Source organism: Vanacampus margaritifer, chromosome 2 (assembly GCF_051991255.1).
Source record: "Vanacampus margaritifer isolate UIUO_Vmar chromosome 2, RoL_Vmar_1.0, whole genome shotgun sequence".
NCBI lineage: Eukaryota > Metazoa > Chordata > Actinopteri > Syngnathiformes > Syngnathidae > Vanacampus > Vanacampus margaritifer.
In genome coordinates this window covers 29,086,104-29,112,916 of record NC_135433.1, presented here as the reverse complement: position 1 = coordinate 29,112,916, position 26,813 = coordinate 29,086,104, and the positions used below count along the sequence as shown (strand labels likewise).

Below are 26,813 nucleotides of genomic sequence, written 5' to 3'. Positions count from 1 at the left end.
TGGAAGACGTTGCAGTTTAAACGCAAGAGGGAAGATCGCTACTTTTTCCATGTTCAACAAAATCACGCCTTGAAGGAGAAATTAGGACATTTACGTGTTGTAAACATGGCCTCACTGCGAAACTTTCTTTATCTTGGAGTCTACATGTCTGCTTGGATTATCATTGTTGCAGGTAAAACCCGCGCACTTCAGAAAACTTCATGTTGTTTAACTGCTGAGACCATTTGGGCATTTTTACACACATGCTCTGACTCATGTGCTTCCAATTCACATTCTTTTTTATAATCTGTATAGCACAAGTGAGCAAAATGCAGATTTGTGTTGATGACATGATATAGTAAATGCTCACACTTTGAGGAGATAGATAAACAACTTTAGTTTGGTAGTTATGTTGAACTTGACCTACTTTTATTTAGTTACTTTTGTTGGTGACTGAGTCGCTCTTGCTTCCTCAGAAATAAGGATACAACCTTATGAATGTACAGTGTTTGCCCAGTGTCAATAATGTCATTGAAGCAGGTGTTTGCTTTCACTCTAAAATGGCGTGAGACCATTAAAACGAGCGGCATTACCTGAGGAGTATGGAGGAGGGCACATCTGTTTTTGTTCTCTGAAGGCAACCTAGTTATCCCTACAAAAAAAAAAAACCTGGTCAAGGACCTGAAGCACTCTTTAACACTTTACAACAATTTCTTTCAAAGACGCCACAAAAACATAAATACTATATAGAAAATGTGGCTACACTGTTATGAGCTAAGGTCAATAGTTCTGACTGCCCAGCTGGAATACATTCACACGTAATTAGATGAATATTTGCTAAAGCTGGTTTTTCCTAACAATTCCAGACGTATATACAACATTTGTGACTCATCAAACCACAAACAGAATCCAGATCTTAGAACAAGCCTTAGTACGGTTCAAAACAAAAATCAAGAATGTGAACAGGGGGACAAAGTGCTTAACATTGGCTGCCACAACTGCCAAAAACTACAAATTCATTCAAAATGTTAACTTGTGTAAAAAATACTTATTACTAATTACTTATATAAGTAATCAATTATTACATTTACTATGCTAAATTGGAAGTTGAAATGGCATAAATAGTAAGTAAGTATAATAATACTACAATAGTACTGATATTATGGACTAAACCTTTCAGGGTTGGTCCTTTTATACCCAATCAATTCATGACACTCACCTGTTTCCAATAAGCAAATTCATTTGTGGAATATTCCAAACAGTATTTTTTTATTATTATTATTTTAGCATTCCTCAACACACCAGCAAATAGTTATGTACAGAAGATCTCATGCTTTTTTATCACATGTCAAGATAGCGAATTTTGCACATAATGATGCTACCTTGCAAGCATTCCGAACCAAAGATTTATCCGTTTAATTAATGATCTAATCTGTTTATATGCCACTGGTAGTTACATCATTATAATGATTTTTATAGCACCTTGCTTCATCCTGTTAGTTGCTAGCTAAAGTTATCACTAATGTTGCTGCACTAATGTACACCCCCTCGCTTGAAACCCTCTCTTCCATACGTGATGGCAATAGTCTATCCTGTGGAATTCATTAAATATATTTTCTTTATTAACTCATTCACTGCCATTGACGGCTATAGACGTCAAAAATTCATTTGAACTATTTCTATTAGTTTCACATTTTTTCTCACTTTTGTTAACAAGAGTATGAAAACCTTGAAAAAAATGTATTGTACATTTAGAACAGATATAAAATTTGTGATTAATCTTGAGTTAACTAGTTGTCATGTGATTAATTACAATTAGAATTTTTTTATAGCCCGATTCCCCTAATTAAAAAAGAAAACATTATTAAAAATTAGGGACATCAGACAATTAAATTTTTTAATTGTAATTAATTGCATGACTTCAATAGGTAACTCACAATTAATCACAAATGTTTCATCTATTCTAAATGTACAATATTTGTTTTATGTTTTCATACTCTTGCTAACAAAAGTAGAAAAAATGTGAAACTCATAGAAATAGTTCAAATGATTTTTTTTTTACGTCTATAGCCGTCAATGGCAGTAAATGAGTTAATTTCTTTATGAAGGAAAAATTCTAGAATCCAACAATTTCCTGAAGAAAATAATAAATGTGGCAAATTAGAACACACACCAATCCAAAAAGTTAAAAAAAAAAAAAAAAGAGCTAAGGTTTTTATCTGCTAATTAGAAGATGTTTGAGTCATAAATGCTCAAATAAATAAGCTATTGTAAAGATATTTTTGGGCAAATATCATTTTACTCTAAAAACCATAATGGAATGTGAGTGAATCACTCTGTAGACAAAAAGCAGAGAATGTGCTGTGTGATTTGCCGCCATGTAAGAGATTTACCTTTGCTTCACATCCGCTTTGCTCCCTTCCCAAAGCATGACTTCAATTACAGTCCGTTGACGGGAATGCGTGAGTAGGATGAAGCAGTGGATGTTCCAAGAAAGTTAGAAGGCTGGATGTTTTCATGATGAGGCTCCAGTGAATCATGACAACTGATATGTCTAAAAAAAATTAAAACAGTTGTGAAACATGGGTGACTAATGTCAAGAAAATACGTGGGATTAGTGAGTCCATCCTACAAGCGTCAGAAAGAGTACATTTGAAGGAACTGCAGAGTGACAACAAAGATGTGTTTCTATTTATGTCCAACTATTTATTACATGGCGATGCTCAAATAGTATAGTGACAATGCAGTTGGCCAGCCACCCACATGAAACTCATTTGGATATCATTGCGTGGGGTTTGTTGTGTCGCAACACAAAAAAGGTTGGGAATTGACGTTTTTGTTTTTCATTGTTGCGTCATCGTGCATGAATGCTAACTGACTTCATTTCACCCTATTTCCTCACTTGACATCATCTGTAAACATTACCAAACAGGATCCTTCTCATCGCACTCATACTCGCCTGCATGGTGAGAAAGTAGGCCAAGAGGCCCACAACCCGCCTATGATTTACGGTCACATAATTGTAGTTTTATAACTTCCTTTGGAGTTTGTCGTGACCAATGGTAGCCTACTCTGATTTTCTTCAGATTCTATCAACACGTGGTCTAGTCAGTGTACATGTTGTCATATGGCATGATGTCATTACTATTCTACTAGAAAGTGTAATGACATCAGATTTGGATTATTCTTTATAATTTTCTTTCTTAACTCATTCGCTGTCATTGACGGCTATAGACGTAAAAAAAATAATTTGAACTATTTCTATTTAACATTTTTTTCCATTTTTTTGCTAACAAGAGTATGAAAATCTAGAAAAAAATATTTTGTGCACATTTAGAACAGATGTAAAATTTGTGATTAATCGTGAGTTTAATCGTGAAGTCATTAATTATGATTACAAATTTTAATCGCCTGATGCCCCTAATTTACGGAAACATTTTAATAAAATTTTTTTTTAAGAAAAGATTATTAAAAAAAATTCGTAAATCGTAATTAATCGCATGACTTCACAAGTTAACTCACGATGAATCCCAATTTTTATATCTCTTCTAATACAAAAAAAATCTAGAATTTCAAACTCTTGTTAACAAAATGGAAAATGTTTTACTAATAAAAATAGTTGAAATGAATTTTCAATGGCAGAGAATGAGTTAATTAAAAACAACAACTTTGTATTTTTTAAATACATTTATTTATTTATTTATTTATTCATTAATAAATTAATTCATTTATTTAGAGAGAGATACAGTAAAAAGGACAACTGAAAACAGGCATTCCGTGCAAGTATCGTATAGTTTTTTTTTTACTAAATACTAATTTGCGACATCCAACCTTAGACGGCTTTTATAAAGCCTGGATGGGGTGACGTCACGCTTGTGGCTGTTTGTGAAAGTAGTGAATGTACATTGCTTATCAGGTTCAAAATTTCTGTTGTGACAAGAAAAAGCATGAAAACTGGTCGTGAGCGTGTGGCGTATGTTTGGCAAACATTTGCGACCTTGGACAAACCTTGATAAGAAATCAATGTTTTCTACCTTTGATAAAAAAAATTATTATATGAACGCTCTGGTATAGTTCATTTGTGATCTTGTCATTTCAGTGGCCATTGTGTGTGTGTTTTAAATAGCTTTCTTTAGTGGGAATGTGCCAACAACATTTGGCCTATGTGTGTATATAAAATTGTATTTGTCTTGTCATAGATGAACATGTGCCCAAAGCAGATAATGTACATTGGGTATCTCTGGATTTCAAAACTCTTCTCATGTGGACGGCACCACCATCGAACCACACGTTCACCGTCATGTACTCTTGGTGAGTCAGCACATACGCCGGCGCACTTCTGGAATGGATTACTTGACCATGTTTTTATGTCATTGCATAGTAATGGCCTTTTTCGCAAGGATTAGGGTTATAGTATATGTCTTGTGCCCAGCACAAGTCGAGCGTCGAACTCTGCAAAGTGTTGTACAGTTTACGTCTAGTGGAAAAGTGGCTAGAGTGACTTGTGTTCAAAACCGACCTGGGTCTTAGAAAAATGTAGGAATGGATGATGTCAGCACCGACATTTGTGTATGACATAAAATATGTATTAGTTCATTCACTGCCATTGATGGCTATAGATGTCAAAAATTCATTTTAACAATTTTATTAGTAAAACATTTCCCCACTTTTGTTAACAAGAGTTTGAAAACCTAGATTTTTTTATTTATTGTATTAGAACAGATATAAAAATCAAAACTAGTGAAGTCATGCGATTAATTACGATTTACTTTTTTTTTTTTTTTAATAATCTTTTCTTAGAAAAAAAGATTAGAATTTTTTTTCCCATAACTTAGAGGCATCAGGCGATTAAAATTTATAATCGTAATTAATCGCAATACTTCACTAGTTAACTCAAGATTAATCACAAATTTTACATCTGTTCTAAATGTACAACAAATATTTTTTGCTAGGTTTTCATTTTCTTGTTAACAAAAATGGAAAAGAATGTTCAAATGAATTTTTGACGTCTATAGCCGTCAATGGCAGCGAATAAACGTTGATTGCCTTCGACGACACAGAGAGGGGGAAGTGATTTTCAAATATGAACCATATCACCCCTGAATCAACTCCCTTTACCTTTGCAACGTTTCTTTGTATGGCTCTGAAATGCAGAATATTGATGACATGACTTCCATGTCAGTGTCGTTTTTAATAGCATGTGTAAAAACATCTGTTAAGATGAAAGGGGGAAATATGCGAATGACCGTAAATTGATGTCATGTGACTATCAGGGATGACGCTAACTGGATTGAAAGTGTCAACTGCATCAGGATAGCAGAGACCGAGTGTGATCTGTCCAATGAATTTGAACACCCTCACAGGTATGTCGCCTACCTTTTGTAAACCAAAGTTATAAACAGCGTGCATCATTCAGCATTTATTTGTATGTGTTTTGTTTGTTTTAAGGTTTTATGACCCACTCATGCCATGACAACGCAAATAATATTGTGTGGGTTTTTATTTGTCCGATCTCCCTGGTGGGCCTTTGAAAAGAAGATGAATGTGGATGTGCATTATGGGAAATTGGCAATTAGTCGAGGGCTCTGGCACGATAACAAGGGATGATTCACAACAAACCTAAACTATAAGCTTCGTTAAGCTTTGATGTCTATTTATGTTGGCAAAATGAGAGCGGAGGCTGACCTTCCACAATATATTGCATACTTTCTTCAGCTTTTAATAAAAATGAATACACGTAACAATTTCTTCATACAATCTAAACATTCCTCCACACAAAAAGTTGAAGAACATAAGAGCAGAGACACACATGGGCCTGTGGAAATCACAGTGCAAAATGGTACCACCAATTCCTGCTTTTCTACTCAACAGGACATTTAGTGCTAAAATCCTAACAGAACCTTCTGATAGCAGTGACTATGAGGTGGAGGACTTACTTCTTCACACTTATTCACCACCCTTCAACCCATATGGACAGAGTAAGTATTACACACGGACATTGAGTCCACAAAATAAAACCCTGCCAGTTGTGGCTAAAGCCAGATTTTTGAACACGTTCAAAGCTTCCTTTGCGACAAGAATGACCATCAAAACTGTAGGCGAGCGTTTAGCGTACCTCGGATAAACCCTGACGTCAAAACATTCGCTAGCATCACAAATGTTTGTCTCTCAGTGGGATATGAACTATGTTGATGCCTTACCTCACTTGGCCGCCACCCCTGGCCACCACGTGCCTCCGTCATTGGCCACCATTGCTTCTAAACAACCGTAAACATTCACCTTCACACCTATCAGTAATTTATCGTATTCAATTAGCCTAAAAAGCATGTTTTGACATGTGGAATGAGAAAATCCACCCAAGGGGAAAACATGCGCACTCTATACCTACTCTAACCTCTCAACTTGCTAACCAGTCCTTCATGTCTTGTATATGTTTAAACAAAACATACAATTGCGCACAGAGCAGATAGCCAGACAGTGGTTAGCTACTGTAGCTAATGCCTGCACCTAGCGGCCGGCCATCTTCTTCCACTAGTACATCTTGTCAAATGGCTCAAAGAGATGGGAGTAAAATACAAGACCCATCATATAACTTGAAGGTTAGCAAATTTGAAAGCTCATTACCAAATACACCCTTTAAAGGGGAAGCCCCCCCCCCACCCAATATAATATCGTATTCTGGTTAATATTATGTTAGTGGAATATGAGTTAAGCAGCAGTTTTTTAAATTATCACTATAAGAAGGCGGATATAAATTTTGAAGCAAAATCCAGCCATTTTTTTTATCCATCTCAGGGGGCGGCCATTTTGCCACGATCTGTCGACTGAAGATGACATCACAGTTTCTCAGGGCTCAGGCAACAACCAATCACAGCTCACCTGTTTCCTGAAGCTGAGCTGTGAATGGTTGTTGCCTGAGCCCTGAGCATTTGTGATGTCATCTTCAGTCGACAGCAAGCGGCAAAATGGCCGCCCCCTGAGATGGATGAAAACTGCTGGATTTTGCTTCATAACTCATATACCACAAATGTAATATAAATAAAATTGTCATGTTTAGAATAGTGAGGTCACATATATTGTCAAGAAGTGATTAAAGTTGATTTCCCCTTTAAACTGTGATTTGATGAATCGTGCAAGGAGATCGAACTCTTGATATCAGGTTTTATTATCTCCTTTATAGCTGTTTAAATGAACTACAGGAACAAAAACACACTTTTTCCAGCTGGCTCTGGCCCTAATCATAACTCGTAATGCTGGAGCACCCCCACTGTAGAGACAAGAGACACAGCTATTTTTTGTTATTTCTCCCCTGCTCAGGTGAGATCAGTGCACCGGATTTCAATGTGGAGGTTGTGGAAGAGGGCAAAGTGAGTGTGACCATCAAAGACCCGCTAACCAGTTTTCATAAATATGGAAAGCAGCTCACCATCAGAGACATTCTCAAGAATGACCTCCAGTACAAGATCAGCTATTACAAGTCTGGAAACACTGGAAAGGTAGTAGCATTAAACAAGCTATGACTTTGAATGGAAATGAAATGAAAGAAAATATTGAATTGAAAGAATCTTTTTAATCTATTTTTCCCCCCGGAGAATGAATACTGGGTTACATATCCTGATAGCACTATTGCTACATATTGATATATATATATATATATATTAGGGGTTTGAATTGCCTAGTACCTGGCGATTCGATTCGTATCACGATTCGATTCGATACCGATTAATCCCGATACAAATCTATAAATTGATTATAGTTTTTTTTTTTACTCAAATTTAGAAAATATTAATCAGTAAACTTCTACATGTACACTGTAAGATTTGTATGAAAATGCATTTTTTTATCTGAAAATTCAGGCTTAAAACTGAGCCACTGCATTTAACAAACAGGTTGCAGTCTGTTTCATGTTTGAACAGCACTGAAATAAAAATATTAAGGCTTAATGTTCCATTAATATAACATTCGTCCATGCTTAATGTGTGAATCCTAACCCTAAGTAAGACGTTTTGTTGAATATTCCCATAAAAAATTGCTGTGTAAAATCGATTCGGTAAGATCATGTAAGATCACAATATATTGGCAAATCGATTTTTTCTAACACCCCTAATATATATATATATATATATATATATATATGAATATAGTCAAATTTTGCATTATAGCGAGACATCATATTTAACACCAATCGAGGAGAAGTGTCTGGGTTGGATGCTGGTCAGAGTTACTGCTTCATGGTGGTAGCTTTCATCTCTTCAAGAGACAAACAGTACCAGCAAGGAGCTTGGAGCATCCAGCAGTGTACTCCTGGACAGAAGAACGTCTTCCAAGGTACACTACACTACATGCTTCTTCGCAAGTCAGTCTCTCTGCCTAACTTGCAACCTTCATTTTCCCTCTAGAGCTGAGTCTTGGAGCGTTGGTTGGTGGACTTTTTATCCTGGTCATCGTCCTCATTGTCATCATCACAGTGACGGTTCTATGCTGCAGACGAAGAAACAGGTCTTCGCAAACGTATCAGTCATCTACAGTTGTTTAATCTGTGAGAATGTGTGTGCATGTGTACGTGCGTGCGTATATGACCCATATTGTCTGTAGGTTTTCAATTGGGCTCAAGAAGAAAATTGTCAAACTGTTAACGTCACACCTTTTTTTGTCACCAGGGGGAGCTGGTCTTCCTCTTTGTGTATGTGTTCACTACAGGGACAACTAAACATTTTATATTCCTCTTTTGTCATTGCTTTAGTAGAAGTAGAAATTGTGCTTGTATATGTTCACGAGTCATAAAATATTTAAGATTTATCAATATGCACTAACCAAGGTGACGAATCGCTGTAACAGTCTTCTTAACATTCTTTTAAGCATTTTATTTATACTGTGTCAGTAACCATCAAAATGAGGGCCTTGGGCCACCTGGTGTTCACTTTGTGAAATCACAGTTACGTTCACAAACTTCTGTTGATTATATTTCACGTTGGTGCGACTGGACTCTGTGATTGAATTTTCATGGATTGATAAAGGTAACTTTTGTTGATCAAAAGTATGCCAATACAATACAGCATTGAACTGAAGGATGCCTCTCTTATTTTCTTCATTTCTTTTTGGTTGTAAGGTAATCATACAGTGCACATAACGAATACAACATATCCGTGGCAGTAACAGTATGTCATTTTGTTTCTTCATTGACTTAACTTTTTTTTTTTTATCAAACTATATGATATACGATGGTCCGAAATTCCCCTGGTCCCAGACTGTGATTTTGTAAAGCTTGAATTTTGCAGGGCCACTATTTATAAGACTATGGGCCTCTTCGGAAAGTCAAATCTCCTAACCTTTATTACACCTTTCTTTCACCTTTGTTGGATGACGTCATCGGGTCAAAGAGAGAAAATGTGCTTGCTTTTGAACAGAGGAAAGGAGAGCACATTTTAACATTAACTCATTCACTGCCATTGACGGCTATAAACGTAAAAAAAATCATTTGAACTATTTCTAGTTGTTAAACATTTTTTTCAGATATCAATTTGTGATTAATCGTGAGTTAACAAGTGAAGTCACGCGATTACTTACAATTAATTGTAATCACCTAACACCCCTAATTTTTAATAATCCTTTCTTCTTATTTTTAAGAAAAAATTTAAAAGATTAGGAAAAATTAGGGTCGTCAGGCGATTAGAATTTGTAATCGTAATTAATCGCATGAATTCACTGGTTAACTCATGATTAATCACAAATTTTACGTCTGTTCTAAATGAACAATAAAAATATTCTAGGTTTTCATACTCTTGTTAACAAAAGTGAATTTTTTTTTTTAACTAATATAAATAATTAAAATTAATTTTTGCCGTCTAAAGCTGTAAATGGCAGTGAATGAGTTAATAACAATCAGTGTTACGTTTCATCGCTGATTTGTTTGTTTCATTTGATTTGAAAATATTATAATTAAACACTGTAACTGCCTTGAAAATGATTTGGCCTTGACGGTACGTGAAACAGACCGCAGGAAATGTCCTTCTAGCACGTCACAAAAAGAAGCCAAGAACGTAAGTAAGCTTGTCAAACAACAATCACGTTGCAAGATTCAAACCACTTTTAATGTTTGAGAACATGAAAGACAAAAACAAAAAAACATGGAATCACATTCTTTGGACAGATGAACCAAAGCACGGGTGTGCATGGTCGCTAATAATATGCAAGAATGGGGGTTGTCACAACAAGCACACACTTTCAACACCTGATGTCGGCTTCACTAATGTTGTATTCTTTGATGTCTCAAGCGCAGATCGATGCATTTGCATCGCAACACATACAATAGCACAAGAATCCACGGATTCACCATGGCAACATAAAATCTTCAATGGTTTCGATTTTTTGACATTTCTCCCAACCTTGACTTTCAGCGCAAGAATCCGTATAACAGAAAACACATTTTCTGGAGTTGATGCATGCTCAATTGACGTCTGTGGTAAATCATGATACATGACGCAAACATTTTTAATTGATACCAGATTACTGTAACAAAAATAAGTGTTGTGTTGGATGAAGCGATAGCAGGATATGATCCTAGATAGTAAGTAAGTCGACAGCAAATATCAAGCATGAACAAGGACAGTTTCACCTCTAGGCCTAAACACATCATCACTGATCCGTGAAAGATTTCTGACTCGTTTTATGACACGTGTTGACCGATGACTGTTAGTATGGCATGCATTTTTGACTCGACATTACATGTTTACAAGAGGTCAAAATCACAGATTTGTATGCGATCACAGGATTCACGGTGTTATCATGCAGTCCTAACAAAGTAGCAATGAGGTAGGCATAAAGTAAAACGGATGAACAAGAATCGTTCAAGTGCTTGCTTTTAGGTATGTTTAAATGAAACGGCAGATTAATGGGTGTATTGAATATGTTCATCACATGAACTGGCTACAGAAGTGTGCAATGACAATACAAATTTAACTCACTGCTAGAAAAAAAAGTGTTCAATTGCTGATTGATCAAACCTGAGACAAAAACTGCAATGGCTGATTATAAGTCTTTAAATGTCTAAAAGGCCGGTGTGAATGGCACCGCTACCATGAGACCAAATGAGAAGCAAAGCGGAAAACAGATTTTTTTTCTGCTCTTGTGGAACCTTCTTTTGAAATACCAGAATTAAATATTGCAAACATATTCAATCAGCAATGCAATTTTTGATGTTACGAATGATCTTGGTCAAAACTTGATTAAAGCCAAGATGCGGTATATGCTAAATGATACAATGTTGATGAATTTTGTTAGGGTAGAGTAACTACAGTACAGTACAGTACTTTAGCTACAGACCATGTGTTTATGTGTGAATCTGTTAATTGTATCGACCATTGTAGCTAATAGGTCAATAACACTTAGAATCTGAGGGGGAGACTTCATTAAAACCTTGTGTTCCTCGCTACGGCTTTCAAGACTAATGCTGCATTCTAGGAACGTGGGAAGTCAGACTTTTATCCCACTCGTATTGTACGAGACACAACAAAGATGATTCATTACGATTAATTGCTTTTTCTTTTGGATAATCAAAACACATTTTCACCTCCAGCAAGCCTTCCATCATAATTTTCCTTTCTATAAATAAAGGAATATGTTATGTCATAAGTATTTCACTGAACAACTTCCATGCAGGGAGATAGCGGCATATCTTCGCGCAGTCAAGAGTCAAATCACGTTGTGTAACGTCAAACTAAATGAACGGAATCATTCATAAATATCTGTTTATAATTTGAAGCTAGTCGGACCTCCCAGTTTGAGTGCGCTCCAATGATTTTTTTTTGGTAGGAGGTCGGAAAACTCCAATTTCCCACCTTCCTGGAATGCATTTGGCCCAATTGCCATGCATATACAGTGAAACCTCAACTTGTACCTTAACTCATTCACTGCCATTGACAGCTATAGATGACAAAAATTCATTTGAACTATTTCTATTAGTTTAACATGTTTTTCCACTTTTGTTAACAAGAGTATGAAAACCTAGAATTTTTTATTGTACATATTTAGAACATATATCAAATGTGTGATTAATTGGGCGTTAACTATTGAAGTCATGCGATTAATGACAATTAAAAATTGTAATCGCCTGACGCAAATTTTTTTTAAAATTTTAAAATGATTTTTTTTTAATTGTAATTACTCACATGACTTCACTAGTTAACTCATGAGGAATCACAAATTTTACATCTGTTCTAAATGTACAATAAAAAAAAAATCTAGATTTTCATACTCTTATTAACAAAAGTGGAAAAAAAAATTTAACTAATGGAACTAGTTCAAATTCATTTTTTACGTCTATAGCCGTCAATAGCAGTAAATGAGGTCATCACAATAAAATGTTTTTTTTAAAGGAAAAAATGTCTGCTTAGGCACAAACATTTGGACATTAAACTGTTATAATGCATGACGTAAGACGACAAGTGTCATCAATATACAGAATGAGATGTCAGCGTTATAGTTTGAATCGGTCAGCATCAAATCTCAGTTGTTGTTTCCCCCCTTTCTGTGGCACTTTTTTTTTTGCATGAGTTCGATGTTGGCTGTGTGAGAACAAGATCTGCTTACTTGCTAGCATAGGACACAGCTGGTATCACCCCGCTTTTGTGAATTAAGCAGTTGACTTGCATGTTTGATGACTATCGCTGTTTTAGTCAAATTTGTTTGCGATGTTTGACAAGAAGCAGCACTGAGTAAAGCTTTAGGAATGCTAACATTAGCTTAGGTTAGATTCCATATGCTTGTCACATTATCAAAAGGTCGTGTTTTTTCCCGTTAGCATATTTCATTTTACATTTAAGTGAAATTAAATAGTTGACTCTAGTAAGGAAATAAAAATAACAAAAAAAATTATATTAGGTACTGTAAGTTGATTACCTTCTGCATGAGTACCGTTTTAACAAATTAGGACTAGAAGTTGACTTAAAACATTGTCTGCGCAGTTGACATACAACACACAAGTTTTATGATGGAAGCAGTTTCACGCTGGAATGGACTACTAACTGATTCATTAAAAAAAATTAATAAAAAAAATTGGAAAACGGCCAGCTTGGAACTGATCTTGTTCTATGTCGGAGATTCCACTGTATATGTTTTTAGATGTGATGTACAAATAATGGAAATTTAATTAGGACTAAAACTGAACCCCCCCCCCCCCCCCCCAAAAAAAAAAACACAGGTCAGTCAGTCATTTTTTTTCTTAATTGTCTTGACAATTTGTCTTCTTTTTTTTTAAAACTAACTAGCTAACTAACTAACTAACTAACTAACTAACTAACTAACTAACTAGCTAACACATTTGCTGCAGGCAATAAAATCCACACTACTTTACTGTATATACATTTGATCTTGAAACAAGTCCACTTAGGCAGGCTCTAACATCAACTCAAATTTTGGTGATGATCTTCATGTCAGATCAATTATAGCCTTATCCAGGACATGAAACACAAAAATATGTGCTAGCAGCAGATACTGTATGAAAAGAGATATTAACTTCACAGTTGGCTGAAAACGGTAGTTACAAAAAAAACAAAATAATCTAGAGTGACCAAAAAATTATTTACTAACAGTAATTTACTAATCAATTGAGACATAGTGTACAGTACGTCAGGCCTCTATGCCAGATGGCTCCTCCTACTTCTTATTTCAGTCTTCCTTTTAACCGCTGAACATAAATATGGACACGAGTCTACAGTTATTGCTGAAAATAACTACAGACAGATTCTCTCACCCCCCTTGTCAAACCCATTTTTTTTTTTTAATCTTCTTATTTCCCTCCTCTTCGATGTATTCGGGAAGAATACCAGTGTTGATTATTGATGGCTCATTTCAGGTCGATTCCCTGAGTTGGTGACTCAGCTTTCTCCTTTGCCTAAAACACACACACCATGCGTTGGTCCACATCCTGATACCTGAATAACAATACTAATTTATGCTCCGCATTTGATGAATATCATGCAGGAACTTACCCTGAGTGAAGGCCGGGGAGGTCTGACCGGTCTGATTGGCCGCACTGGCTCTGCTACAGTGTTAATCTGTCTATGGTACATTGGTTCTAGATCATCAGCTACATCAGGACAGCCAATGTATCCACCAGCCCTGAACACAGACCCAAGATCCCCCTCTAGTATGTTGTGACCAGTAGGATCATTAGACGTGCCGCAAGTCTGGTTGGTGGACGTGATGTTGCCGCCCACAACGCTGAAGGTACTGGGTTCAAATCCGAGCAGTTCTTCGGATGCCGCATCACTGTCTGAGCTGTTATTGGTGGGACTGATGTTCCGCTCTGGTTTGAGGATGCACTGATTGTTGTTGGTTTCAGCGTGAACCTCATCTTTGACCAAGTCCAGCACTTCCTGGTTATTGTGGCCGTCTAAATCCAACAGATCCTCAAATTTATTGTTACCAGAATTCGGTAGTCCATGGCTACCTAAAAGTAACACTTCCCGCTTTTCAACTACTTCTTGATTGCCGTAGCTGTCTAAATCCAACACTTCCTGATTCTCTGTACAGGATAAATCAAGTTGTTCCAGATGACCATGGCTACAAAATTCCAGCACTTCTTGGTTATCATTTTCACACTGTTCAACTTCTTTGTCACTCATAAAGTAATCGTCTTCAACTACTTCTTGGTTTTCCGGACTGCAGAGGTTCGCAAATTCTTGATTTTCTTTGCTTAGCAACTTGACATTTTCATTGCTGATCACAGATTCCAGCTCCTCTTGGTTTCTGCTTTGAAAGACATCCAGCGGTTCTTGGTTATCATTGCTACGAGGATCAAGCACTTCTTGGTTTTCATGGGGAAGAAGTTGCAGTACTTCTTGATTGCTATAGTTAAAGGGTTCTTCTTTGTCCTTACTGTCAAATCTACCGAGGGCCGTGTCTTCCATGTTATCATCGCAATACGATTCTGGCACCTCCTCATTCTCTTTTTCAAGGCTGAGCTTAAAGCCATAGGGATCCGAGTCCTGTACCATCTGGGAAGAGGGGATTTCATACTCATAGGAATAAAAGTTGAGTGGGTCTGGTTGAGAAGACGAGTGTTCTGGGTCGAAAACCAGATCTTGATCACTGGGTACCGGGCTCAGCTCAGCTTCATCAGGGTCTAAGAGGGTGAGACTCGAATGTTCTGGACTGAGCTTGAAGCCATATGGATCAAAGGAAGACTGACTTGTTAATTCACAGTCAAAGTTCAGGTTGGTCTGTTGCGACTCGGCTTCAGTGTAGAGGTTATGAGAGTCGACAGAGTTGGGAGGGCTTGAAGGGTTTCCTGCTTCATCTTTGATGTCGCTCATCCAATCTTCTCCAGGAACATCATCAAGAGACTGAGTGTTGTCTTTCCTGCTTCTTCTGTCCGGCACCAACACTGCTTGATCACCAAGCTCAGGGACAGTGTTAGCTGAAGGGAAATAAAGAGTTCAGGTCAGGGTAACAATGGTGAAACGTGCAAGAACTTTTTAAGGGACTGTCATGCCAACATACAATTACACATTCCATAGCACAAAATGTAGTACCCAAGGTCCTAAATTTAGCCTAACAAGAGGTGGGCATTTCGTCAGGACTGTCACTGATGGACGCCTGTTTTGCTGATGAATGATGGGAAACTAGAAAAAAGACAAGCTAAGCTCTGACAGAAATGGGTCACCAACTGGGTCAAGTACCGACGGACCTCTCAGTTTCTGTTAATGGATACTACAATAGTAAAAAACAAAGTATGTCCTAATTTTCTTTCTTTACTTGTTTAAGATAAATCCATCAAATTGGCATTAGAAAATCAAGGCAACAAATGGGCTGGTGGCCATTTGAGTATGTCTGCCTGTTGCAAAATGTACGTGGTTCCAAATTGCTGTTCTGTTTTGGAGCTGGTCTTGCCAAGCCTCGTCCGTCAATTTTCTATACTTTTTGCTGGATCTTGATCTTATCACAGATGACTATGGATGAGAGGTGGAGTATAGCCTGGAGGAAAACTTTTAGCTGCGTAGTCCGCCTATCAGGCCTTTATAAAGATGTGGAAAGAAAGCCATGATTATAAACATTCAGCAAAAGCTACAATGGTGTGCAGTCAAAATCCAGCACTAAATCACATTGACGATCAATGGCAAGACTTTGCTGAATTGCTGTTCAAAGACTCTCCCTCATAATGTGATTCAGCTTCAACTATTTTGCAAAGAATGTCCATGACCTGGCGATGTTCAAAGCTAATAGGGGCATAGCACATCAAAGGGTGTTTCAAAAATGAATTCAACTTCGAGGTGGTGAATATTTTTGCCCAAAAAAAAACCCACGTTTGTAAAGCATGCATAATTTTCCTTCCAATTCACAATTGTATGCCACTATTTGTCTCTCTATGACAGGGGTCTGCAACCTGTGGTTTTAGAGACACATGCAGATCTTTAGTCCCCCTCCAGGGGCTCCCTGTGGACCTCTCCAAAAAATTTGTAGTAATAAATATATATATTTTTTTACAAATGTATTTTTATTTTTCAAATAAAATATTCTTTAAATGAATTCATGATTTAGATTGTTTTTAAAGGAATAATTAAATATTCAAAAAGAAACAAAGAGTAGATGAAAATGTTTTAAAAAATGCCTAAAAGGCCCAAAAATGACCATAAAATGTCTATGAAATTGCCAAACGTGTCAGACATTTTTTTCTTCTTCAAAAAACGGCAGAAAAGAAAACTATAAAATGTCCAAAAACAAAACACGAAATCCTGAAAATTACCATAAAATGTTGACAAAATTTGAACATTTATAGCAAAATAGGCAGAAAAAAACATCACAAATAGTCGTAAGATGCCCAAAAAATTAAGAAGAGAGGCAGAAAATTACCACATGTCCATAAAATTGCCCAAAATGTCAAAAATATGAAAGAATGGCAGAAAGGTAGAATAAAATAAATTGGGTGCAGCATATTTCTGTGTTCTGGTGCAGCTCTAATTAGCTATTGGGCCCTCAGTACAGTGGACTGTCTAACACTAACACACTGTTCCGTTCATCATCATCACAATTCTCAAATGTTTTGCAGCGCCAGACAGATGTTTTTGTAATTGATTTGGCCTAAAATGGCTCTTTTGACAGTAAAGGTTGCTGGCCCCTGCTTTATGAAATAAATTTGAATGCAATACATTTACTGTATGTTTGTGGTTTTAATGTGAAAACGTTTATGAATACTGTTGCAAGTCACCAATACTTATAATTTACCTTCCTCCACTTTTGCCGTGGCCTCCTTGCTAAATTCTCCAGCTAGAGATCCAAAACTGTGCTCTTCTATGTCTGAGGGTGGGGAGACAGCGGCAAGGTCCAGTTCGTACCCATTGGGATCCGATTCTACGGAATATTGCCCCTGGGAACGCCAGCCTCGAATGGGCTCCGGGCCCAGCTCCTCAGATGAACTCTGGATTGGCTTAAATCCATGGTCATCATCTGCCCCAGGGATCGTGTCAAGATCCTCTTGACTATAGCTGATCTCGATGTCACTATCTTCATCCGGAAACTCAGACTCAAAACACTGCGTCCCCGTTGAGGCTTTATTTTCAGCACAGGATAGACTCGTGTCAGCCTCATCGCAGATAATGACTGCTCCTTCATCGCAACCAACGTTTGCCCCTGGAAACAAAATGTCCGCTGCAAATGGGTCGCTGCCTTTGAAAGGATCTGACGTGAATCCATCTGAAAAGGAGATAATATCAGAATCAGAATGTGACACAAAGCAATCATCAGAGTATCTTTTTATAGAGCACATAGCATGACAGTACTTGTTTTTTTTAAGAAACTCATGTAAAGAAATTAATATTCATAACAAATGTGCATTTTTATTTTTTATCATTCTGTGTTTTGCATCTTCTGTAGGTGACAACTGCAATGTTAAGGGAAAAAAACTACACAAACTAAGATTGTTAAATTGTTCATATATATTTTATACAAATTAAACTTGTGGGAATCTGAGCTTAATCTACTTATTGCATACTATTTTGTTAAGCAAAAACGAAAATGGAAAGGAACATTCTGTTAGTTCTACTTAAAAAAAAATCTATTGATAAAAGTCTAGGAGTTTTTACCTGATGAATCTGTTTTTGGGAATAGGTCTTCATTAAAGAGGTCATCTGCAAATAGAGTCGAAAAATAAAACAAACTAAGAAACATACATAAGATGACATAATTGATTGACAATCAATGACGACATAGCACTCCTTCATTTCTTTTGTGCATGCAGTATAACAAAGTCATTCTACCGTTGGGGTTCAAAATCAATGAAGAAGAGGGATCTTCACATGAAAATGCAATGCAGTATATTTAATGAGAAACATAAAACGTGCTGAAAAATGAAAGTACGGAATGAAACTGAATGTTTAAAATCACACATCACGTGTAACATACGGCCTATCTGACAATGTGCAAAAGGGTCATCTTGGTAGAAGTCCAGTTTGTTTAGAATGGACAGTTCCTTGACTCCCCCTTGTTCCTCACTGATGTCACCCTCCTCTGGATCATCTTCGAGGTTCGATCTGTCCATCTAGAGAACAAACAAAAGCTTATTTGAATTTTTCATTATCGACATTATCGATAAATATGAACTATTTCTCATCAAGCAGATTCGTATTCTCTTCATGAAGAATAATAATGGAATGACATGCGGATTACTAAACTAACCTTTGGTGAGCTGCTGCTGCTGTCATCTACCTCTTCTCTGGTATCTGCCAAATTATTGCAGAAGGGTGCGCTGTTGGCGACCTGGTCACACAAACAAATACCCAAGTAGGCAATTTCAATACCGCGGCGTGAGGATGTATTTATATATATTTTTTGTGCATAGTTTGCCCAAGTTTAAGAGCATCAAACAAATGTAAAGACGAAGATGATCCAAGATGATCATAAAATGCCGTTTTGAAATGGCGATTTTATTAAAAAAGGATAGGGGAAAATATTTCAAGCTCCAATACCCGGAGTAAAAAAGTGCTTGCCATCCTTGTTAACTCATTAGCTGTGGCTAACCACATTTTTTGAAAGCGGAGTTCATTTTCACAAACTACTGATTATCTCCAGACCTGTTCAATCAAGAAATCAGTTAAAGACAATCTGTTGTCCAATAGATCGGGAAAAACTGCAAAAAATGAGATTTTGAGAAGATAATCAATACTATAAAACGTTATAGAATTGTTTGCAATTTCTGAAAACAACATCGCAGGCAACAACTTTCCATAAAGCAACTGATGAACTCGCTATCACTATAAAGCGATTTACCATTATCAGGTCAGCATATGCGGGCAGTGATTGGCTCCTCCCCCAAGGTCTCATTGGAAGCGCTTCATCTTCAGTGGTGTCTGCAGGAGATGTTGAGCCATCTAGTTGGCTCTCTGGAGTGACGGCACCACCTGACACAGAACAAAGCGTGTGCTCTTCCTGCATGGATGACACCAGTCACTGTTTTTGGTCTTGCCACTAAATAATTCACACAAACAAAAAATGGTGACTAATACTAATAACTTCACTACAGGCCTGTCCCACTTTTTGCAATAATCCAAAATTATGGAAAAACACTATAGAAAGATGACTCGGAACAACTCTACTCAATGATATAGCCTTTTCACTTTTGATACGATACTGATATTGCAGCCTAGCGTACTGCCCAATACCGACATTGATACGATATGATGGCAGGAATAATACTGTACATGATTTAATTACATTTTTTTGTATGAAATGTTAGAAAAGACTTGATCAAGTGATACAATTCAAACAAAGAACAATAGTTAGTAACAGCAGGTATGACAAAATATGACCTATTTATTCCAAACATTCGGGTTACAGTACATCAATTTAACCTAGAAGAGCAGGAGCGGAGTATGGAATGGACTGCTTGTAAATGAGTGCTAATATCAGAGATTTTTGTTCGAGACTGATATAATTCAATAAAGTTTTTTGGGGGGTGATATCGGATCAATATCCGATCAGAGGTGGCAAATCCAGGTCCAGAAAGTAAAAAACCTGCCACAGTTTGGCTTTAGCCAGGTGTTAGCTAGCGAGCTCCACAGCTAGCTCCCTGGGTGCTCGGTTACCTGCTAGGGAGCTAGCTAGCTAGCACAATGGGCTAAAGTCAAACTGAAAATTGGGACACCCAGTACGGATATAAAATGAACAGAGTGTGAATTTCAAGGTTCAGTTCGGCTCTCTTTGGTTCACTATGATTTCATGAGGATATTTTACCCTTATTAGTGTATCAGTCTAAAATAGCTCACCATTCCCTACAACCATATTCTATTTGATTAAAAAAACAACAACAACAATACGCATATACTGTATTGTTCCTACATCTAACAAATGTGCACTTTCTCCCGTACCTGCAAGATTTCTTCATAGGACTGTCTGATAGAGTCCTGGAGAGGACAGTTCCTCTCTCCAGCCTCCTCCATCTTCCTCTTGGCCTGTTTCACCTCCTCTTTGAGCTTCTTCAGTCTCCATCGGGCTCTGGCAAGCTCTCGCTCGTACTCCTCAACCTGGCCCTCCCTCTTAACCTCCTCAGCCTGCAGAGATAGGATCTGGAAAGTACAAAGATTGACAGTCAGATAAAATGCTATTGTGCAATATGCTACACGAGAGGGGTTCGTTTAGAGGGGCTCCTCTAAGGCTATATTCACACTTTTTTTTACCCTAAAACTGACAATCAATCATCTGTGAATTTGCAGATTTGTTTTCGAGTAACAGTGTTGTATTTATATTTAATTCAATCCCACTCGAAACATAAAGTTGACATTCGTTATATCATGATCATGATTCACCCTCGCAGATGCTTCATTTATTACACACGGCAATGATGTGACGTCATCTTCAGAGATTGAACAGCATCGCATCATTTCCCCAAAATAGTTCTACCTCTTCCCACCTCACTCCTCTATACAACTACGTTAACTCATTCACTGCCATTGACGGCTATAGATGTCAAAAATTCATTTGAACTATTTCTATTAGTTTAACTTTTTTTTCCACTTTCGTTTAAAAAGAGTATGACAACCTAGAATTTGCCACATTTATTATTTTCTTCAAGAAATTGTTGGATTCTAGAATTTTCCCTAATAAAGAAATTCACTTCCATTGACGGCTATAGACGTCAAAAATTCATTTGAACCATTTCTACTAGTTTAACATTTTTTTCCCACTTTTTGTTAACAAGAGTATGAAAACCTAGAATTTATTTATTGTACATTTAGAACAGATATAAAATTTGTGATTAATCGTGAGTTAACTAGTGAAAGCATGCAATTAATTACGATTACAAATTCTAATCGCCTGACGCCCCTAATTTTTAATTATCTATTTAAAAAGCTTTTCTTTTTTTAAAAAGAAGAAGAAAAGATTATTAAAATTTTGGGGTGTCAGGTGATTAAAATTAATTGTAATTAATCGCGTGACTTCACTCGTTAAGTCACGATTATAAAAACTAAACAAAACATTATGAAAAATTAAGCGTCAATGGCAGTGAATGAGTTTTTTAAAAAAAGTTGTTTTTATAAAGTCTTTATCACTGATTTTCACCTGAGGGTGGTTCGGGAATATGTCCGCAGAGATAAACAGGGGCTCACTGTACATATGTCAGGGCTTGTGTGGTAGGTGAAGCTTAGTCCATGAATTAATGAGGTAGTGCCGTAGATTAGATAGTGTGAACGAACCTGTTGACTCTCTTCATAGCAGAGCTGTCTGGTTGCTTTTATTTGTTGAATAAGTTTCTCTTTGTGCTCCTCTAATTTGACCAGAGTCTCTTCTAGCTCTTTTCGATCCGACTGCTGCTCCTGCAGCTCCAGATTCTCCACCGTTACCGCATTCTCAAGCTCCTACAAATGCAAAAACACGTGGACATTTACACGTTTTGAGCAGTTAGGTATGACGTCATAGGATATGATGACATGGCAAAGTAAAAGTAAGCCCAAATGAAAATTAAAATCCCAACATATTCATATTTAGGGTTTGAAAGTGTAATGAGCATTTTGACTGGCTGTAATGAAATGAGGGAGACGATGCAACAACATGTGGTGCAACACTCCACACATATACAAAAATGTAATAAGTATACAACCAAATACAGGACAAACATAATTCCCAAACCAAGTACCAATACCATTAGTACAGTACTATTGATACATAACCCCTCCCAAAAAAAGCACAGTGACAGACAGGTCAGTTTAAAAGAAATCCCTATATGTGCCAAAAATAACATTTTCCCATAAAATTGCATGAAATTAATGGCAATTTTGCATTCTTCTAATTTTTGATTTGTAGTTCCTGATCCCAAACGGCCACAAAAAAAAGACATTAAAATAAGCCTGTTATCTGTACTCACCCATCCTTACATATGATGACACTTTTGTAATATATTTTCAACAATTGCGGAAAACCGTCAATCAATACAACATAGCCCAGCTATAAGATACAAACACAACCTTTTAAAAAAACATGTGTGCCAAAGTCAAATATCAATACGGTATTCTTCATCTCCTTTACAAACACAAGGTTTTATTCCAATATCATTCATTGTCCCTATAGAGCAGACCAGTAATTCTGAACAAAGCGCTGAGAACTAAACATAGCCAAAAATTAATAGCAAATTGAAAAATAATATAGAGTTGAGAAAGTGATGAATTAATTCCTTGATCCATACTGGAAGTAGAAAATAAATATGCACTTTATAGAAAAAAAAATCAACCATCATAAATTGGTTTTAGTAGACCATGAGAATAGCTTCCATTATTGTCTCCTTTGCTGTTTCCTTTTACAATTGATTTACTGATTTTATCAACGCTTATTACTAGGGGTGTGCTGAAAAATCGATTCTCATAAGAATCGCGATTCTCATTTAGTACGATATAGAATCGATTACAAATGTCCCAAAATCGATTTTATTTAAATTATTTTATACTGTCTTGCCTTTGTCTGTGTGTGCCTTTATTTGGAGCACAGTTTCATGTTGTACCCGATTTGGCAACTTAGGGGCAGTGTAGTTCCACGCGGTCTAATACACTGTTAATTTGTAGCCACATTAGAGAGTAGAAGGAAAAAAATCACGATCAAGTTATTCCAATAAAAGTTGTTTTTTTGCAGCGTGGAGCCGTTCTTTTGAGTGATAAAAGTGCCGCGAGTAGAGCACTAATTAACATTAGCGAGTCAGACTGGAGTAGATCATTACGATTCCTTGAACATCTAGAAATTGAAGCAAAAATCATTGTCAATCAAATCATTTTGAAAATAAATAAATTATTGTTCTTAATCGAAAATCGATTCTGAATCGAATCGTGAGACATTCAAAGATTCCCACCCCTAATAACCTGTATTCTAAACATAACTGCATGAGCTATGTAAGTAATTAATGTTCAACGTGGGCTGAAATGTTTATGGTCAGGATGCAGTTTTGTGTGGGTGAGTGCTGTCGTACCTGAAGGCAATGACACTTCCCGGTGTCAGTTTCTTAAAGCTGATTTCCTGAACAAACTCGGATGGACCTTTAGATGTCACTTTTTTTGCAGTGTGGAGCCGTTTTTTTGAGTGATAAAAGTGCCGCGAGTAGCGCGCTAATTAACATTAGCGAGTCAGACTGGAGTAGATCATTACAATTCCTTGCACATCTATAGATTGAAGCAAAAATCATTGTCAATCAAATCATTTTGAATTGAAAATCGCAGACCCAATAATCGGAATGGAATCGTGAGACGTTCAAAGATTCCCACCCCTACTTAATACCACGTCACATTACTGCATGCATAGCACAAGAGCATCATGGGAAATGAAGTGCTTGCTGAAATGAAAATGGTACACATAAGCAAACTGTGTATGTCCTGTCTCCATTACTAGGTATGTTGGGAGATGCAAGAAAAATGAGATGACATGCATCATACAACAAATGAACATGCACAAAAAACCACAGGCACACACACACACCAGCGCAAGGTGCTGCGGTCTTCTTACTCTGATCTCGGATGACTTGCTGAGCACTTTCTCGTCCGTTTCCACGACGTCAGTTTCCCTGGGAGACGACCAGCAGAGAAGACAAGAGTGTTTAAGCAGCGACGAAAGGGAGCGTTCACTCTTCCAATTAGCCTTCCCTCCATCATGCCCTCCTTCCCATGAGCCGTCTAATTTATCCTGGTGCACTGCTGGCTCCTCCATTGCTCGCAGTCGCTACACCGCAGAGGAGGCGGAGCTACATCCGTGAACGTGACAGTACGCGTGTGTGTGCGCGTGTGTGCGTGTGTGTGTGCGTGTGTGTGTGTGTGTGTGTCCGTGGTCATCCAAGCAAGAAGCCACACTGCACCAATGTGAGGCGGGGAAACATGTGAAGGGGGTGAGTCAGACACAGCGTCGCTGGAGTGGGCGTGGCCATTCCAAAGGAAACATATTGATTAAATCCATTTTTTTCTCCCTCCGTCACAATCGCATCAACTGGCTCCCCCTCCAAAGCACACCTCCATCGCCATTATTCGCTACTGCAGTCTTCAGCATGAGAAACAGAGTCATTCATAAAAAATACCACAAATGACCATCTAATTTATATGTGAAGAGGTAATCTGGTTCATCAAAAATATTAAATAATGTCAAACACATTGATTTGGATTTATTTTTTATTATTATTATTTTTTAGTGATGAAAATTTACAACAGCGTATTAGGGCCACTTATAAATATATATATTTTTTAGAGTGCGGGGGCAATACTCTGAGAAAAAACTCGCTAATTTGCCATCTAAAAGTGGCACTAAAAGTGGCAAATGAGCAATTTCCCCCCGCCCTCTAAAATAAAAAAATAAAAAAATAAAATAAAATAAAAAAATAAAAAATATATATATAAGTGGCCCTAATACGCTGTCGTAAAAATTAGTGGAAATTTAGTGGAGTATTTTTTTGTGGGAGAATATTGAAGTTTACTGCTTTTCAGAGAGAATGGAATGGACAACTAAAAACACGGAATGTGCAAAATAATCATTTAATGATTGTGACTTGTGATTGATGGTTCACATTGGCACTGATTGCCTGACAAGCAAACCGCAAGCTGTACGTATGTAGTCATGAGAGCCACGTTGGTCACAACAGAGAATTACTGAAAAGTTTCACACAAAAAAAAGTTTATGACTTTTCAAATCAAATCAGATGTTGCTGTGCCCAGGCCAGGGAACACCACACGTTCTTGTCTAATCTTAGCTTCTCTAACTCTCCAAAAGCATGGATATTGTTCATGAATTTTTCAATGTTAACAGCAGTGGTGTCAAACATGTCATTAGGGTCCAATCTGTCCCGAGAGAACAGAACACAAACTGCAGTTATTCAAGAAAATGAACTGTTGTTGCTAATTTTGTCCACTGATGTGCACATTGACAACCATAATGACATTCTGAAATTTGGCTGTTAGGCAGGGATGGATGCAAACATAAATTATAATACAATATCATATTTTGACCTGTCGTTATAGCTCGATCCCTGTGTTAGATTTCCCGTTTGAAATAAAATCTGCACTCACTGATGCATTCAGATTGATATTCCTGATCATGGAGAAAATGTGTTGTTTGTGTTGTGCAAATTTTTGGGGGGCCAGGAGGAAGCCACGGAGACGACGCGGGACACACCCCGGAGCCCTGTCGAAAAGCTGGATGAAGTGGCTGGGGAGAGGAAAGTCTGGGCTTGCCTGCGAAAGCTTCTGCCCCCCGCGACCTGGCACCGGATAAGAAATGGATGGATGTTTTTTGGTTGAATACTAGAGGAAAACTCATCCCCTGAGAAAACCCACGCAAGCCTTTGGAGAATAAGCAAACTCAGCACAGGAGAGCAGATCCTAATACTGTACAGTACATCTTGACTAATGAGTCTTTGCGAAGCACATGTGGTAACTAAAGTGCCCACATTACACTACAGTTTACATGAGAGGATATAAGAGGCATTTAATTATTAATGTTGTATTCCCTGAAATACTATTTGCTAAAACAACATCTATCAGTAAGCCTATACAGTTTGCGCTGTCATTTTTATTTTTTTTATTTTTTAACTTTGTTTGATTTACAAAGAACATACAGTAAATGTTGGCCTACATATTAACTTATGAACTTGACTGTTTTTTTTTCCTTCCAAAGGGAGGTGAGCACTAACCTTTTTTTTCATATAGAAAACGCTTAGTGGGTCATTTATCCCCGCTTATTCAAGTGCTTTAGGGGATAGAAATTTTATTTTATTTTATTTTAAGACATTTATAATAAGTGTCAATTATACACGGATTTAAGCTATTTGCTGGCCATCTGGGTCCATATTCCCCGCAAATAGCGGGGCACCACTGTCAGTTATTAGCTTACAATTGCATGAACTTTTGGGCTGACATGTGTAAATGTGACGTAGGTCTAATGGATGAAATGAAAATACTAAATAAAAATGGAGCGAATGATGGTTCTCAGTTAACCAATCAATTAACTTCAACTCTAATTTTGACTGAAAGCACACCTCAGGGATTCAGATATAAATCAACTGTGGCATTGTAAATTAAGCAGAATAAGTCTATATCGATATTCAATACTTTAAATTACCTTCGTGTGGTTTAGTTTGATGCACACACATCTCCTCATCGGCCCAAATCCCTAAACATTAGTTTAAGTGCACTCGCAATAGCATTCACAAAGTCCAATTTTCTCTCGAGTCAGGTTTAAAAGCCATATCATTTGATATATCGCAAGCATGTCACGCATAAATATGAAACAGACGCATTATGTGTACCCTTTATCCTTCGGATTTCTAGCGCTCGATGTCCTCAGGCAGTCCAGAACAAAACGCATCATTACTGCAGTGCTCGCAC

At 37.2% G+C, this 26,813-nt stretch overlaps 2 protein-coding genes across 6 annotated transcripts in view; one reads left to right on the top strand and one right to left on the bottom strand.

Moving 5' to 3' along the window:
• Positions 1 to 25,866, top strand: LOC144044174 (tissue factor-like). Of its 2 annotated transcripts, XM_077558415.1 has the most exons (9): positions 1 to 172; positions 4,179 to 4,290; positions 5,253 to 5,342; positions 5,851 to 5,957; positions 7,297 to 7,475; positions 8,142 to 8,307; positions 8,379 to 8,490; positions 9,973 to 10,019; positions 25,572 to 25,866. In XM_077558415.1, exons 1-8 carry the CDS (start codon positions 106 to 108, stop codon positions 9,992 to 9,994), a joined length of 855 nt encoding a protein of 284 aa, XP_077414541.1. In that variant the 5' UTR covers positions 1 to 105; the 3' UTR covers positions 9,995 to 10,019; positions 25,572 to 25,866. The 2 variants fall into 2 exon arrangements, with proteins under 2 accessions (XP_077414541.1, XP_077414540.1); XM_077558414.1 differs by lacking the exons at positions 9,973 to 10,019; positions 25,572 to 25,866 and having other exon boundaries at positions 8,379 to 9,047.
• The window catches only part of LOC144044173 (uncharacterized), a 13,738-nt gene continuing 175 nt past the window's right edge, over positions 13,251 to 26,813 (bottom strand). Inside the window, exons 1-11 of one of the 4 annotated variants that reach the window (XM_077558411.1) lie at positions 26,735 to 26,813; positions 23,926 to 24,010; positions 21,666 to 21,827; positions 20,340 to 20,537; positions 19,243 to 19,401; positions 18,652 to 18,732; positions 18,379 to 18,514; positions 18,060 to 18,104; positions 17,203 to 17,670; positions 13,968 to 15,397; positions 13,251 to 13,870 (exon numbers count right to left, since the gene is read on the bottom strand). The exon at positions 26,735 to 26,813 is cut by the window's right edge and continues 175 nt beyond it. In XM_077558411.1, the coding sequence (XP_077414537.1) occupies positions 13,823 to 13,870; positions 13,968 to 15,397; positions 17,203 to 17,670; positions 18,060 to 18,104; positions 18,379 to 18,514; positions 18,652 to 18,732; positions 19,243 to 19,401; positions 20,340 to 20,537; positions 21,666 to 21,827; positions 23,926 to 24,010; positions 26,735 to 26,796 (2,874 nt within the window). In that variant the 5' untranslated portion in view covers positions 26,797 to 26,813 and the 3' untranslated portion in view covers positions 13,251 to 13,822. Of the gene's footprint in view, positions 13,871 to 13,967; positions 15,398 to 17,202; positions 17,671 to 18,059; positions 18,105 to 18,378; positions 18,515 to 18,651; positions 18,733 to 19,242; positions 19,402 to 20,339; positions 20,538 to 21,665; positions 21,828 to 23,925; positions 24,574 to 26,734 lie in introns of those variants that run through there. The other 3 variants (XM_077558412.1, XM_077558409.1, XM_077558410.1) reach the window with 3 other exon arrangements.